General features: G+C 45.1%; 1 protein-coding gene across 1 annotated transcript in view; it reads right to left on the minus strand.

The window, feature by feature from the left end:
• The window catches only part of FAT4 (FAT atypical cadherin 4), a 128,830-nt gene extending 112,265 nt beyond the window's left edge, over window positions 1–16,565 (minus strand). The window contains 1 exon segment of the mRNA XM_050320607.1: window positions 11,262–16,565. Within this exon segment, the coding sequence (XP_050176564.1) occupies window positions 11,262–16,565 (5,304 nt within the window).
• Between the last annotated feature and the right edge of the window lie 358 nt (window positions 16,566–16,923).

Consider the following 16,923-nt stretch of genomic DNA (forward strand, 5'->3'; position numbering starts at 1 on the left):
ACTGCACAAAAAAAAAAAAAAAAAAAAATCACATTTCTATGTCTGTTTTAAAAACATATACATATGGGATGATCAAGGAAGGAAAAAGACTATTTAGAAGACAATAGACCAAATAGCTCTGTTTGGGATGAAACTTCGTTACACCATTAGGAGTACAGCTTTGCAACTAGACTTTTAATATGTTAGTTTCTACAAAAAACAACCGCAATATTTCAACCTAATGACTGCAAATTGAAAAAGCTATCCAAAATGAAATTTTATCTGCCCTAGCGTGAAGTCTCAAGTACCATTTTTCTTTCATGTACACCAGCAAGAACATCCTGCGGATTTCCAGCTGTCACAAGCAGGAGAACGTTACTGCCATCATTTACAAGACAAGAATCTTAAGGCTCTTTAATGAAACTGCCTCTTTAAGACTTTGCTTTAAATAGATGAAATAGATGGAAGGCAAAAAAGGTCTTGCTTCTACTCCCTTCTCCTCAGCCCTGCCCTGATGGATGGTGTTGCTCATGGGTGGAACAGATCTGACAGACTTGGAACCACGACTGCGCCTGGTGACAGCAATTTATTTCTGCAAGCAGCTTTCAAGTTCAGACGTACCATTTTTAGATAGCAGCAACCAGTTAATTTCTAGAACAATAAATAACAAATGCTAAGAAGAACTGGACTTTGCTCAGATGGGCAGTCTGTGGGACTTGCTCTTCCCCTACACATTCCTGTCCTGCAGTGGCTTGACTTCCTCCTCCAAGCAAACTGGAGGCAGACTTGGGCACTGCCTTCTTGAAGGACAAGACATTATTGGTACATATGTGTGTATACATAGACATATCCACATGAGGCTTGTACATAAACAAACAAAACTGATGTTTATATGCACACACATCATAAAGCATGGTAATAAATATAATAATTATAGCAGTAAATGACCTGGGGACCAAGAAGACGTGAAGGAGCCATGTAAGAGGAGAGCTAATACTGAGATTGGTTATGTGCAGGGGCAACCACGTGCTTTCAAGGCTTCTTGGTCCAATTTTTAGGAGCTACTATCAGCAGTGGACTGGGATTTTTCTATTAGCAGATAAGAACTGAAGGTTGGACGGCATGACATAAATCCCTGAGGACACATTATTGTTCATTTGTTACAGAAACCTAAAAGGAGGGCTTAGCTCCAGCCTTTGGCATCCTACCGAGAAGGAGTATTGACTTTACACAAGTCCTTTCCTATGCTGTAAAATGTATCAAAATAAACATATTCATATAGTTGTCTTCCTCCCCTCTTACCAGTCTCTTGCACACAAGCTCAAAACAGTACTGTGGAGGAAAAAAAAAAGCACAATAAGAGACACCTTTATCAGCCTCAGCCATCTGTGTTCCTTTAGCCTGATCCAACAATTTTGGCAGGCATGTGCGCAGCTTGCTCCTACCCAATATCATCCTTCCCTGCAAAAAACTAGTCCCCTCCCTCTTCCTCCCCTTTCCACCAGCATGAGGGTCAGTCTGTTGATGACAAGGCTTGAAATAATAAGGTATTGGAGCATATGTTTAATTAATTACGATCTCAACACAATCACTTAACCTTATTCTGAGTAACTCCAACCCCACTTGATAACTTGGTCCAAAAAGTAAACAGATGTCGAAAATCCATACAACTCTCAGTGCTGACCACAGGAATTATCTGGAGTTAAGATATTTATATATAAAAATAAAATAAAACAAGCTAATTCCTCACAAGTTTGAAGCGCAACAGTTAAGAGAACTGTTAGTGAAAGAAAACAGTGGAAAGAAAATCAACAGTGCCATAAATTAGTTTCTAGACAATCTGACATGACCCTCCTGGGATTAAAAATCTGGATTTTCATTAAATTTGTTCACTGAAATCATAAATGTTCAAATTCTTTTCTCAAAGCAGACGGGCATAAAAAACTTTATTAAGCAAATTTCAAAGGGAATAGAATCATGTTCAGAGAAAGAGTCATTTAAATACACACAGAAATGTAGGTCTTGAAAGAATAACAGTGCAATAAACTATTAAGTTTGCTTTCTGTTTCTAAACAGCCTTGTAATTGCAACACATCTTCAACATTTCAAGAAGCATGACATTTTGACAGATTAAAAAGATATGTTGTATTGAAAAGAATAAAGAATGAGAAATTGAGAAAACACAAGGAAACCTGAAGTGTAATTTCATAGAAGAAAACCCCTATGGAAAAATTCAAGCTTTAAACACATACAGTACAGATGTAACATGGCTCTGGCATCTTATTTATTCCTCTGAACTATTTAAGAAGAATTCTCCTAATTTATCAAAAATGATCCAAAAAGGAGTTGACATGAAAAGCCCTCAACTCAGTTCTCTCTCTAGTTCTCCAAGGAACAATTTATCTCCTAGTACACTGCAGGGGAAATAGAATCACATATTTCCCCATGCACAGTGCCTATGGCAAATCTACTGCTCCATCTTAAAGTAGTGTTTCTTCTATCTTAATATACACATATGCCCTGTGATGTAAACTTGGGGTTTTTTTATCTGTCCAGTTGCTTCAGGATGCTACACAACAAATTCTTGTTTTCATAGCCAATTACCACTGCTCTGTGTAATTCAGCGCTATCTAGTGTTGGATGATTATTAAATTAATTTGGTCCAAGTAGGATATAAATTCTGTTCATAGCTTAAAAAGAGGACTACAATTTGTGTAGGTGAAATGTCACATACATTCTTAGAACTAATACTCTTCTCCTGGATTATATTTCAAGAAACATTGCAGCTACCAAAACTGAAATGTTTGGTTTAAAAAAGAGGACTAGATATAAAGCATTTGTCTAATATCTGAAGTTAATGTTTTACTCATTCAAATTTTAAACAAAAACATTTCTAAAAGGCTTCAGAAGCATTAAAAATGAATATATCTCCAAAGGAATCCTTAAGGAAAAAATTGTTTTAAAACCAAAAAGTAACACTCACTAGCAAAACCCACTGGATGGAAAGTGGTCTTTTGATCATTCTTTGCTTCACGGTAGGTGTTAAACTGCATCAGCAGCAGTGTCAGAGCACAGTTATGCATCAGCCCAGAGAAGCTCCACATCTGACACCTGGCAGAGAGCCCCTGGCAGGATCGCAGGCCCTGCTCCCAAAGGCAGGACATGCACATCATGGGTGCTCCAGCACTGGTCCAGCTCTGCCCTCCAGGAGAGAACACAGGAATGAGTCATGACACTGTGATGGAGGCCTCCAAAAGCGGTCGCTCTCATAACACAGCTCATAAATCCCCTCTTCGTCCCCATCAGCGACAGACACAGCTATGCTCTTGTAGTATTAAGATGCCCCATAAAAGACAGATCCAACTAAGGGCCTGGAAATGAGTCAAGACTAACTTGTAAAACACAAAGTCTCCAGCTTGTCAGTTTTATCAGTGCTGTTCCTACAGAACTAAATAAGAATGATGACAGGAGGGCTGGAGCACCTCTCCTATGGAGACAGGCTGAGAGACCTGGGGTTGTTCAGCCTGGAGAGGAGAAGGCTGTGGGGATACCTTTGAGCATGTAAAGGGGCTATGCAGAGATGGAAAGGGACTTTTTACGAGGACACGGAGTGATAGGAACCTTCATCGTGGATCTGGTATCACAGGCACTACGGAAGAAACAAGTGGGCTCTTCTTACTTCCCTTCTGAATCTCCTAAAAACTAACACAAAGAGTCACACTGCCATGCTTCCCTCACCTTTTACACACTTCTTTGCTCATAATGGCAAGCTGGGGCTTGCCTCCTGCTTGGGAGTGTTCCAGAGAGGTACCCAATGAGAATCAAAAACAGTATAGGCAGATCCTACAGAGAAAACCACAACATTGCTTGACCCAGTTTGGTCGTTTTCCAAGCACAATCAACTGAGTGGCTGGAGAGAGAGTTATTTTGACACATGCCTGTACATGCATATTTAGAAGACCATAGCCAGGCATGAGGCTGGAAAATGCACATATATGAAATCAAGAGAGTTACAGTTTTGTGTTAAGGCTGATGATTCTTCCTATACTGGCCCTATGGCACATCTCAAAGTGATTCCCATTCATTTCTCTTAACGACTTGCAAGAAAAACCCCATTTTCATGTTTCAGCTCTATCAGAGGATCCAAATTAACTTCCCAGGTCTCTTAGGAGTTATCTGCCCTCAACATGGCCACCACAGGGAACCCAAATTTAGCTATGGGATGATGCCACCTCTAGGCCAGAGCGTAGAAGGGGGAAGGTGATGCACTGCAAGAAGATGCTCTTCTTCAAAAGGAGCCCCTGAAGCTCCTTCCACCTGTCTGAGCCTAAGGGGCTGCTGAATGTTTTCAACATGAGCATGTCTCTGTCTGTAGGTCTGGATGGCATCAATAAATATAGTAGAACTCTTACACACTTATTTAAGATCACTGCGTCAATACAAGCAACAGCCTACTAACAGTTTGTATGTGCAAGGGCTGCAGAACATGCAATGCTAAGGCAAATGCTTGTTTTCATTACTTTTTGCATAGCTGTTGGCACATAAATTACCACTTCATAATAGGCTCTTTGAAATTCTTTTGCATTAACTAATGCCACTCTATGTATTTTTACAGTGTGATCATGGCTATCACTTTCCATCTGTTCTACTGTCCTTTTGGTATGTTTTTTCTCTGAGGAAGTAAACAAAAATAGATCACTATAAAAACAAACCTGCCTGACAGTCTAGACTGAGGGTCTAATTAAAAATAAGATTTATTAGAATAGAGAGAAACATCATAGTAAAACAAAGACACAGTTTCTATAACATATCTGGTATTATTCTTGGCAAAGCAAAGCCGGGCTATAAATTTACTGAAACAAATCAGTACGGTACTGATGCACCATTCTGATCTGGCATCACTTTTCCAGACTGCAGGAATGTGTTAGGAAAACTCTTTGTTTTACTTATATTTTAGTCACCATAAATTCCTTTTCTAATTAGAACCCGAGAGCATTAGGGCTTGTCTACACACAGGTTTTGCACAGACACAATTACAGAGGGGTAAGAAACCCAACTGAGTTAACAGTAATGCTACTCCGTAGTCTAGACACAGTTAAAACAAACTGTACCAGCAGAACTATGTCACACTGAGGGCTTGATATAAATTGAACAGGCACCTTGCTACTGGAGAGGTGGGAAGCGGCCCTTGGAGTAGAGAGACAAAATCCAGCCTCTGAAAAGACTCCCATGAGACCATGGAAACATCTGGAGCCTCCTTCTGCCAGTCAAAAGGGTGAGAGCATCCTTTGATGAGATGCAGTCTCAGAGTTCAAGATACGCACAGGAAACAGGACGAGACAACAGCAAAGATTTCGGACGCCAGTGACAACACAGTCTTGCCCCAGTAAAGCTACTGGTGAGAACTGGAGACACCCAGAGGGTGAGCAGCCTTTGGTAACCAACTTCTGGAGCTCTCCTAGATGAACAGCCACCAATTGATTCACCTAACACTAATCCACAGAGAGAAACCTGCACTCCAGCAGCTCTGGGGGTATCATTTTACATGGAAAAGGACTCATTTATTAACATTGACAGAACCCAAGAATCATTTAGAGATTTGTATGGAGAATTTAACACTTAAATAAAATAAGCACATGAAAATTTTGCTCTGCTTTTTTGGCTATTATTTCAGTGCTTGCATTAGAGACGCATGAAAAATAATATTTTCCGTAATAAAGAATGTTGTTTTTAAAAGTCTAGTGATTTTTAACATAAAAATTATGAAGTGACCTCACACACAAAAATGCCCAGAGGCTGCTAAAATAGCAAAGAAATGAGAAATTCTAGATATTAAGAACACGTAGCAAGGCAAAATCATTAAAGAAATTAGAGAGGATGAAAAGAGAGACAAATTTAAACCGAAACACACAAATTAGTTTTGAATAATTTTCCACATAAGGCACATTCATCTCCCCCTCTAGTTCAAGGAAAGCTTAGGGATCCTCTTTCAGATCGTGCAAGTGACAGCAGTAACTTAAATAATAAATCAGCTGGAGGGAGGAAGAAAAAAAACTGGCTTTGGAGCTGGGACAAGGCAGCAGATTTTCATTGTTTACTCCAGCATTTCATAAGCAGTTTCCTTTGTCAAGCAACAATTGATGTGCCGTGTATCGTTACAGAATAAACCGATCTATAAATAGTATGAATAGAAGGAGTACCCCATTGTTCTTCTTTGCACTGGTAAGTGATAAGACTTCTCTGAAGTGGGTTTCAAATTCCCTTTACTAAATTTAAAGCCTTCCGTTAGCCAGCTCGGTAAGAAAAGTAGCACCTTCAGTGTTTCGCCCCCACCAGTCCACCCTTTTTCCTCTCTCAAACGGATGTTGAGTCTAACACCACATCCCTGAAGACACAGCCAGCCCAAGCATCACAATCGTGCTTCTATGGCTCAGGCTGCCTCTCCTTCAATGTTTTCAGCATATTCCCCTTCTTAGTCCAGGTTTCTGGAGGCCTGCACCAGAAACCTGCAATGGAGGAGACAGGTTTGAGCACCTCCACCTCACTCCCATGTCCAGCAAGGACCTGCAGGATGCAGGAGGAACAGAGAGCTAGCTCAGCCACAGGATGTAGGCCAGGCTGAGACAAAAACCTCCACATCAAGTACTTACACCATGCAATCGTGGCTTTATGGCCATGGCTGCAGTTCACACTGAGTCAAGGTAAAATGTCCTATGATTGTCTTTGCAGGAGGATGGGCCATTCATTCTACCTGTGCATTATCTAAAAACCCCTATCTTGCCTGAATAAACAATGAACACTTCCCCAACTTGGAAGTCCAAGCTTCCCAATAGTGTCAGTCATGAAGCACTCATGAGATGCAGCTACAAACATAAAAGTGCAAAAGAAAACTCAGTGTCTCACATTTCCCTGTCTGAGAACAAAGACAATCCCCCCTCTTTTGAGAGGACATTAACATTTACAGATAAAAAGCAAGGATCACTGATCTGCCTCTCCAAGCATTTCAATTTTCAAATCAATACCACCACTAAATCTTTCATTTAAAGTTTATACACTTTATTCATTTACACCCTTCTTCTCCCTTCCTTGGAAAGTAAGAGCCTACTTAAAGTATATGAAAGATGTTTACCTGAACAAGTAGTTCACCTCCCAAACTGCTACCTCTCACTTGGCATACGTATGTCACTATATATGAGATATATAAAGATATATAGATACAGATATATGGGGAACATTGGTTCTGAGCAAACCCATGGCTTTCAATGGTTAATCCACTGAAGGGTTAAACATGCAAAGCAGAGATCCCGTCTAATTCCATTTAATCCCTGGTAACACAGCACAGAAGATGAGGTATTGTCCCTGGGTCCCTATTATTGCTGCTAGACACAAAACAGGGTACAACATACGACCACCCAAAATATCCCACAGCATAGGATCATTGTTTTGGGAGGCAGGCCTGAGTAAAGTCATGTGGTGTACAAGTGATGCCAATATGCATTAGTCATTCTATATTAAATATAAAATCATGGTGGTGAAACCCTCAGCCCTGCCTGAAGAGGATAAAAGAGAATTTATGTTAGAGAGTCAAGAAGAAAGGAGTTTAAGCAACTGCTGAGGGGTTTTTTCCTAGCAAAAATATTTAGGAAAGTATAAAATGGTAAGTAGAAGGGTTCCCTTCAGGACAGCTACATTATTTTTTTTTTAATCTGAGATCAACAGTGCAAAACCTAATGATTAACATAAGAGGGGGAAAAGCTAAGACTGATCACAAAACATATTCACACAGTAGATGTGGTTTGTCACTGTAGATTACATAGAAATTGGATGAAAGTCCAAAATAAAATTTAAAAAAGTTTTCAAATTCAATCATTACATCCAAAATGATACCATTTAGCTGTAAAACACAGTGGAAGAAGCACTTGGGTTTTCTTTATGAATCTCAGATATTTGGTAGCCGAAAAAAGCTTTACCTAACTATTTGCACTTTTGTGACACACCTCTCCACACATGCTTTTCTCTCCATATAGTAATAACAAGCACACAAACATACACAAGACAAAAGTGACTGCTAAAATAAATAAGCCACAAATTGTAAATAAACTTCTTCATTTACTAAACTTTCTTTGCTGTTGCTTTGCTGAAAACCCTCCAGTTTCAAGGTGTGTCAGCTGCTTTGGGTTCAGCAAGGGATTCTCAAAGTCTTGCCATTGCAAAACTCTGTCCTCGGACCCTCAGTTCAGAAAGCACTTACATACAGCCCTGGGAGCTCTGCAGTCAGTGGATCTATAGCCTGATCCTCTAGGGCAAACCCCAGGGAAGGATGAGAAATATTTTTAACAGATTTTCTTTTTCGGTTAGAGCACTAAGAGGATCTTTTCCATGTATCTCATATTACTTAAAAAAAAAAAAAAATTAGTGTCAGAATTTAGGGACAAAAATAATCACACTGTTTCTCAAGGACAAGGATTAATTCAGTTCTGGAGCAAGTGGTTTTGTGCAAGCCTGCTCTTCTTTTATGCTGCCTGCTGGCAAGACAAAGCCTAGCCACTGTTTCAAAGCTGTAAATATCTCTATTTCACACCAGGTATCTGTCACCCAAACCCATTCTTCAAGCCTACATTAGTCAAAAGACCTATTAACTTTCTAACTACTGCTGCTCTTCACCAATCTCAGACAGCAGATTTAACGCTGGGTGGCTCTCTGTGTTTAGTGATTCACTCAAACGCCACAGCACAATTAAGATGATTTCTGGCATCAGGGCAGAGAGCGTGGCAGGCAGGGAAGGAAGATCATGTAGATTAAAGAAAATACACAATACTCACACTTTTATATATAAAAAAAAAAACAACCAAAAAAACCACAAACAAACAAACAAAAACAACCAAAACAAAACAAAAAAACAAACAAAAAACACCACACAAACAAACTTAAACCAAAACCAACAAACAAAACCAAACAAAAAATAAACAAAACTTATATCAGTTATCTATGCATAGAGCTGTCAGCTATAGTGTTACCAGACCTATTAGGTTTTCTCTGCACAACTGGACTGATGCTTTACAACTTAATTCTCTTGGGCGAATATAAAAATCAGCCAGTCTTCATCTTGCCATGTATACATTAAAAAAAGCTGAAGCCACTGTGGACAAAACAACACTTCAGTTTTGTGGCTGTAGTTATTCTACAGGTTTGTGCACATTCATTGACCCTCATCAGTGTTCTGGTTATACCACTGGACAAACCATCACCTTAAAAACCAGAGCTAGAATAAAACACTAAACCTTCTGAATTACACATTTGCTTCACAGAGACCTTGGCTTTGAGTGAGCTTTAAGGTGGGTTGCTCACTTTTGGCTATTTTTTTATGAAAAAAGGTTGACAGTACCACGTACATCAGACTCAACCCCCAAAACGCTCCCACCCACGAGAAACACAGAAAAAAAAAAGGCTTTGTTGCTTATTCAGCATCCACAGACAGTCAGCTTGCACAAAGAATGTCACTGTGGTAGCTCTTGTTCAAGTGTTGGACAGCAAAAGTCATTTCAGAGAAATCCAGTCAGTCAAGAGAAGGACCGCATATGGATATGTTTTTTAAACTTGCTAGTTATAACTTGTAATACATTTCTAAAGAAGCACAGTAAGCTAATTACATTTGGGAGAAGACACGTTTTAGAGGCTATAAAGATACCACCAGTAATAGGAAATCCTAACTCCCAGTTATGGTTCTCAATGCTCTTTACAGAATAAAACATTTGCTTTTGATTTCAGAAGTGGTTTGTATTCAACAATGTAAAATTTGTTTAAAGTTTCAATGGCTGTTCACTTCCCTGCTCAGCAAATACTCATATTAAATGCTTTTACAACATGCAAGATTATTGCAACCATAGAGCTGGGACTCCTATGAGCCCTTCCCAATCAAGAAAGTCTTTGCTCAGACTCAAAGTTGAAGGATTATGATCCAAATACCCACTGACAACAGCCTGACCCTCAAAACAACTGTCTGTCAAGACAAAATATGACATAATAACAAGAAAAAAATTATAAAGGTCAAATCTTTGCTAGCTTGGGTAGAAAGGCCTGCATAACAGGAATCTTCTCATAAAGATAGAATTAATTATTTAAACCAGCAGCACTCTGAGAACAGGTGATTTTTCAATACACTATTGCTCTTCAAAACATGATAACCAACAGCACATAGCACACACCCTAGCGTTGAGCTCTCTCACACACGCTAAGAAAACTCTGAGTTTGAATAGTGCTCAAACTCCCTACCTGATGATTACTTGGTAGACCATCAGTCACTGCCAGTATAGCAGAGAGAGGTTACATACCTACACAGATCACACTTAAACTGCAGTGAAAACAAAAGAACCAGCTGTGAAGAGGAAGAGCTACAGCTGCCAAGGAAGAATTAGAAATATCACTTCTTCTAAAAATCAAACAGAAAAAACCCACAAATCACCAAAGCATCCTTGGTGGCTCAAAACTAAGGCATAAGTCCCAGGAGTACAGCTGGGGGTAATGCCTAGGACCCATATGGCTATGCGGTATTGAGGTAGCATGTTCAGCTGTCAAGGGAAATGTTTCAACCACTACATGCTACCAGCATCCTCTGCTGGCTGACCCACTCAGCAGTGCCAGCCCCAAATTTCCAGGAATGGCAAGTTAAATGGCTCATGGTGAAGCGCAGAAAGCAGCTCCAGGTGATGGTGTAACTCTAAACAAACACAAGACTCTCTTTCATACCAGGCTTCTCAGAATTCCCAAAGAAGACAGCAGGAATGGGGTAAACGATCAGCTCTGTGACTCAGTTACAAGGCAGAGCAAATAAAACATCTGTACTTCACAGATGACATTTCAAACCTGTTTTCTACCCTTTGCTTTTCAAGCTAGTCAGGTAGACAACATTTAAAGACCCTTCAGTCAAGGTAAATGGTTTTGTGATAAGGAAAGCTGCCAACTAAAATGTTATGCTTTTAACACCTGTCAAATCCAGAAACAGAAACAAGACCATTTTCACACTCATCAGTGAGTTTGGTAGAAAAGTAACCTAAATTGGAAGTGCATGAGGAGAGACTATCATCTCAGGGTCTCAGCCAGGCAGGGATGGTAAGAAAGTCCATGACTGGAGACACCAGATGAGCTGTTCAGAAATCAATTCCCTACCAGCCAGTTCTCATGGCCAATACTGACATGATGACTGCAGTGAAGAGGTTCAGTCATAATTCTGGAATTACACAGGAGTAGAAAAACAGGGAAACAACTACTGAATAAGCCTTTACCTCTGCTCGTTGCGTGCGGGGCAAAACCGACGACTTTTCAATGGCATAAACATCCACCAAGTAGAGACGCGCTCCTTGCTCCCTGTCCAAAATGGCAGCGGTCTGGATGACCCCAGTATGGCGCCCGATGGTGAAGAGGCGCCCAAGGCTCTTATCTTCACATCGAACGGACACGATGTAATATTCCACCTGAGCTTCGGAGCCCCGCGGACTCGCCGCTTCGATAGATATCACGTTTGTCCCGATGGGCTCGCCTTCTTTTAGGATGGTTATGTATTTTGGCTGAGTGAAAACGGGCCCGTCAACCCCCTGCAGAATTATAGTCATTTCAGTGGTGGATTTTCTCCTTTCAGGGCCAAGATCCGTGGCAGAAACTATGAGATTGTATATGAGCTGAGAAGGCACCAAAGCTGATGCTACTCTTAAGTCTCCACTGTAGCGATCCACGATGAAGGTCTCGGTATCTCCATTGACTATTTCATATTCCACTTCTCCGTTGGCGCCCTCGTCAGGATCCGCAGCAATAATCGTTGTTAGGATGGAGCCGATCACAACCGAAGGGTCAGCTGCGAGTGCATTTTGTGACACGAACACGGGGACATTGTCATTTTGGTCCGTCACCAAAATGGTCACGTTCTTCAGGGCGAACCTCCTGGACTCCATGGGAACGGCCTGATCGGTGGCTTTGACTGTCAACTCAAAGAGATTAGCAAACTCCCGATCTATTTCAGCATTGGTAAATATTGTCCCTCTCACTTCATCTATACGGAAGTGATTACCCCTTGGCGTCTGCTGAATGATTGCATATGTCAGCTGCCCATTAATATCCGCATCCGGATCATGGGCAGTCACAGAAATGACAGAGCTACCAACAGGAACGTTCTCAACAATTGATTTAAAGATGTCTCCTGGAGGAAAATTGGGAGGATTATCATTGAAATCCCTAACATGTATTACCACAGACATGGTAGACGACCGCGGTGGCCTCCCTTGGTCTTTCGCTGTTATGTTTAGCTTATACAAAGATTGGGTCTCAAAGTCCAGCTTCTTTGCAAGAAAAATACTACCGGTGTTGGGACTGATGCTAAAGGTCCCGTGGTTGTTTGTCCCCGTAATGCTATAGTGCAGGTCAGCGTTGTCACCTGAATCAGAATCAGTGGCAGTGACAGATGACACAAGTTCACCAACCCTCATATTTTCCAAGACATCCACTAACAAGGTTGATTTAGGGAAGGAAGGACTGTTGTCATTTTCATCCAATACATCAATGCTCAACATGCAAGTTGAACTCAGGGAAACTGCTCCAGAGTCTACTGCTTGGATGACAAGGGAATATGACGCAGTAGCCTCATGATCTAGTTTGCCTATTAAGGTTACTTGGCCTGTGCTACTGTCTATTGCAAACTGATTTTCTTCATTTCCCTTGATTACAGAGTAGTGAATCAATCCATTAACCCCTTCATCAACATCTGAGGCAGAAACTCTTAGCACCTGTGTCAAATTTGCTGCCGATTCTGATATAGTAGCTTGGTAGAGATCTTTCAAAAATTTGGGGGCATTATCATTGATGTCTTTCATGTAGATCTGTACAGTTGCCTGATCCTTTAGAGGCTTTGGCAACCCCTGATCTGTTGCTATTACTGTGAGACTAAATACTGCAGCTCCCCTCTGCCTCATAAGAGCTTCTCTGTCAAACTGATGAGTGCTTCTAATTTCCCCAGTTACTGTGTTCAGCTCAAAATCTGGCTGCAAATGCTCAAAGGAATACCTGACCTCACCATTTGGCCCAAAGTCTTTATCTACAGCATTTATTTTACCTACATATGATCCACCTGTCTGCTCCTCTTCAAAGTAAAACACATAGTTGGTACTATTGAACAGGGGCCTGTTGTCATTTACATCCTCCAGAATCACAGTAACATTCACAGTAGCATTGAGTGGCTCTACTGCTCTATCAGAGGCAACAACCAGCAAAATATATCTTTCCTGAAGTTCACGGTCCAGTTCACTTTTTATATACAGCTGACCATCTGGGAATATGCCAAAGGCATCCCCAGCATTTCCTTCAATTATACTGTAAGCTATTTCACCGTTCACTCCCGAGTCTTTGTCAGAAGCCTGTACCTTAAAGAACCTGGAATTCACAGGCTCTGACTCCAAAATAGTAATTTCATAGGAAAGCTGATCAAACACAGGCGGGTTATCATTTACATCATGGACAGAGACAGTGAGGATAAAATTAGAGGACAGCTGTGGCACCCCCATATCCGAGGCCTGGATTTCAACCTGGTAAGACCCAGCATTTATGTCAAGTGGCCCTGTTAAGCTTATGGCACCGGTTTGTTCATTGATTGAAAACAAGCCCTTTGGGTTTTGCTTAAGGCTGTAAAGGACCACGCCATTAACACCTTCATCAGGATCAAGAGCTTTGGCCTGGAATATGGTATGCCCAGCTTTCCAGTTTTCAACCACATTTACACTTTCCACAGCATGAATGAAGTGTGGGGAATTGTCATTTAAATCTTTGACAGTTATATTGACCACAGCATCGCCAGTTATCGCCCCACCACTAGCAACCACCTTCAGCTGGTAAAATGCTTGCTCCTCCCTGTCAATAATACTGGCTGTGGTGATCTGCCCCGTTGCTCTGTTGATGGCAAACATGCCCCTTTGGTCACCTGTTGTAATAAGGTAACTGATGTTAGTGTTGAGGTCCATGGTGGAAGCAAAAACAGTACCTACATGGTAACCCAGGGCAACGTTTTCAAAGACAACAAAACTGTACATGCCCTGGCTGAAAACAGGTGGGTTGTCCTGGGTGTCCAGGACAGTGATGGTGACAATGGCTTGGTTCTGCGACTGAAGATGGCCACCGTCAGTGGCCACAATCTGCAGCTGGTAAGCAGTTTTCTCCTCCCTGTCGAGGGCTATTTTTGTTGTGATGACCCCTGTCTGGCCATGGACCTGAAACCTGGAGGTATCTCCAGCTGAGATGCTGTACTTGACTGTCCCATTGGGCCCCAGATCAGGATCCGTGGCAGACACCGTGGTCACGTAGGTTCCAGCTGGCTCATTCTCTTGGATATGGGCAAAATACTGAACAGGGTAAAACACAGGGCTGTTGTCATTCACATCCAGGACGGTCACGTTAACTCGGGCTATTGAAGAAAGGGGAGGAGAGCCTAAATCAGTGGCCAAGACCTGCAGGGAGAAGTAAGACTGCTCCTCACGGTCCAGCTGCGAGATGGTGCTGAGCTTGCCCGAAATAGGATCCAAGCGAAAAATCTGGCGAGGGGTCACAGAGGAGGGGCCAACCGCTACCAGTGCTGGTTCAGCTTCCTGCAGGGAGAAGCGGACAGTCCCATTGTCCCCCAGGTCCCCATCAGCAGCACTCAGGACAAGCAGCTCAGTTCCTGATGGGGAGTTTTCAGCCAGGGACACCTGGTAGCCCTCAGGTTGACTGAAGCGAGGTTTGTTGTCATTGACATCCAGGATGGTCACCACGAGCTGTGCATAGGAGAACTTGGGCTGCACCCCCTGGTCACGGGCACTGATGTTAAGCACCACCTGAGAAGCAGTCTCCCGGTCCAGCCTGCTGGAGATGGATGTGCCTGCAGCATGTCCGGCAGTGCTGCCCTCGGGGCCAGCCGTGGTGACCAGCCCGCTGTGCTCGCTGATGCGAAACCAGCCGAGCTCGTTGCCCGAGACGATGCTGTACTTGAGGTTGGCATTGAGGCCCGAGTCACGGTCCGTGGCACTCAGGCCCCGCACATAACTGCCCAGGGGCACCTCCTCACTGATGTTCACGCTGTAGACCGACTGCCCGAAGACAGGTGGGTGGTCGTTAATGTCATTCACAAAGATCACCAGGCTGGCTACCGAGGAGCGGCTCACGGGAGCTGCCACGGCCCCGTCAGGAGAAAAGACAGAAGTGGGAGAGCCCGGAGGTGGTGGTGGGGCCCCATAGTTATCTGCCACTGCCACGGTAAGGTTATAGGCCGGGATGCGTTCCCGGTCCAACGCGGCCGCTACCTTTATAAGGCTGAGGTTGGGTACCTTACTGCTGTGCACCTCAAAGTGCCGCTGTTCGTTTCCCGCCAGGATCGACACGGAGATGTTCCCGTTGGCTGCAGGGGAGTCAGCATCGCTCACCGTCAGCAGGGCCACCACGGTGCCAGGGGCCGCATTCTCATCCACAGAGGCAAACCGGGAGGTGGCCGGGAAGTAGCGGAACTTCACCCGGGGCTCGTTGTCGTTGACGTCGAGCAGGCGGATGAGGGCCTCGGCCCGGCCGCTCAGCGCCGGCACCCCTCGGTCCATGGCCTGGACCGTCAGCGAGTACTCCTGTCGCACCTCATAGTCCAAGCGCTCACGGATGCGGATCACCCCGCTCTCAGGGTCCACCTCAAACGGGAGGCTGCCAGCCCCATCCCCACCACCACTGCCACTGCCATCACCTCCTTCCAGGCGGTAGCGGATGTCCGCATTGGTGCCTTCATCGGCATCAGCTGCAGTGACCTGGAGAATGCTGGCCCCAACAGGCGCATCCTCAGGCACCCGTGCCTGGTAGAGCGTCTGGCTGAAGATGGGGGGGTTGTCATTGATGTCCTGGACGGTGACGTTGACCTGAAGGTACCCTCGCCGACGGGGCTCACCCTTGTCCTCCACCTGCACCAACAGCTGGTAGGTGGGGGTGGCCTCCCGGTCCAGCCCTCCACGGGACACCAGGTGCAAGAAAGCTCCTTCACCGCTGGGGTTGAGGGTGATGTTGAGGCGGAAGCGGCCCTCCTCATTGCCGGCCACAATCCGATAGGAGCCGTGGTCTACACCATTGGTGCCACTGTCGGCATCGGTGGCTGTGTCCAGGATAAGCTGGCGCCCGCTGCCCGTGTCCTCCTTGAAAGTCACCACGATGGAGGGGTCGGGGAAGACGGGCGCGTTGTCGTTGAGGTCGAGCACCAGGACGCGCACCTCGCTGGGGTAGGTGGGCTGGCTGGAGAGCACCACCAGGTCCACCACGTCGCTGGCCAGGCTCTCGCGGTCGATGGTGGCGCGGGTGTGCAGGGCGCCCGAGGTGGCGTTGATGGCGAACAGGTCGTGGTGCTCGCTCAGGCGGTAGGTGAAGCCGGGCCGGGTGGCGATGGTGCCCACCCAGGTGCCGGGCGGCTGCTCCTCCAGCACCTGGAACACCTGGCGCGGCTCGGCGGCGGCGGCGGCGCTCCCCAGCGGCGGCAGCAGCGGCAGCAGCAGCGACAGCAGCAGCGGCGGCGGAGCCCCGCGGGCGGCGGCGGCGGGGCGGCCCATGGCGATCCGGGGGCGCAGCGCCCCGAGCCGGGGGCCCGACGGCGCCGCTGCTCCCGCCGCTCCCGCTCCCCTTCCCTTGCCGCCTCTCAGCTCACCCGCGGACGCTCCGCTCCGGGTGCGGACGGGAGCGGACCCGCCGCGCTCACGGGACGCTCCGGCTCTGCCTCTGCTGCTGCCGCCGCTCCTCCCGCCGCCGCTCCGGGGCTGGGGGGCGGCCGGGGGCTCCGCGCCGCATCGCCGCTCAGCAGCCGCCGCCGCTACCGCCGGGGGCCCCGCGCCCCGCCGCTGCCCCGCGCTGGCCGCCGCCCCGCCGGCATTCCCGGGCGCTCGGCAGCGGAGCGCGTCCCGAACGCGCGGC

The sequence above is a fragment of the Myiozetetes cayanensis genome, unplaced genomic scaffold, assembly GCF_022539395.1.
Source record: "Myiozetetes cayanensis isolate MyiCay16 unplaced genomic scaffold, myiCay2020 scf24, whole genome shotgun sequence".
Classification (NCBI taxonomy): Eukaryota; Metazoa; Chordata; class Aves; order Passeriformes; family Tyrannidae; genus Myiozetetes; species Myiozetetes cayanensis.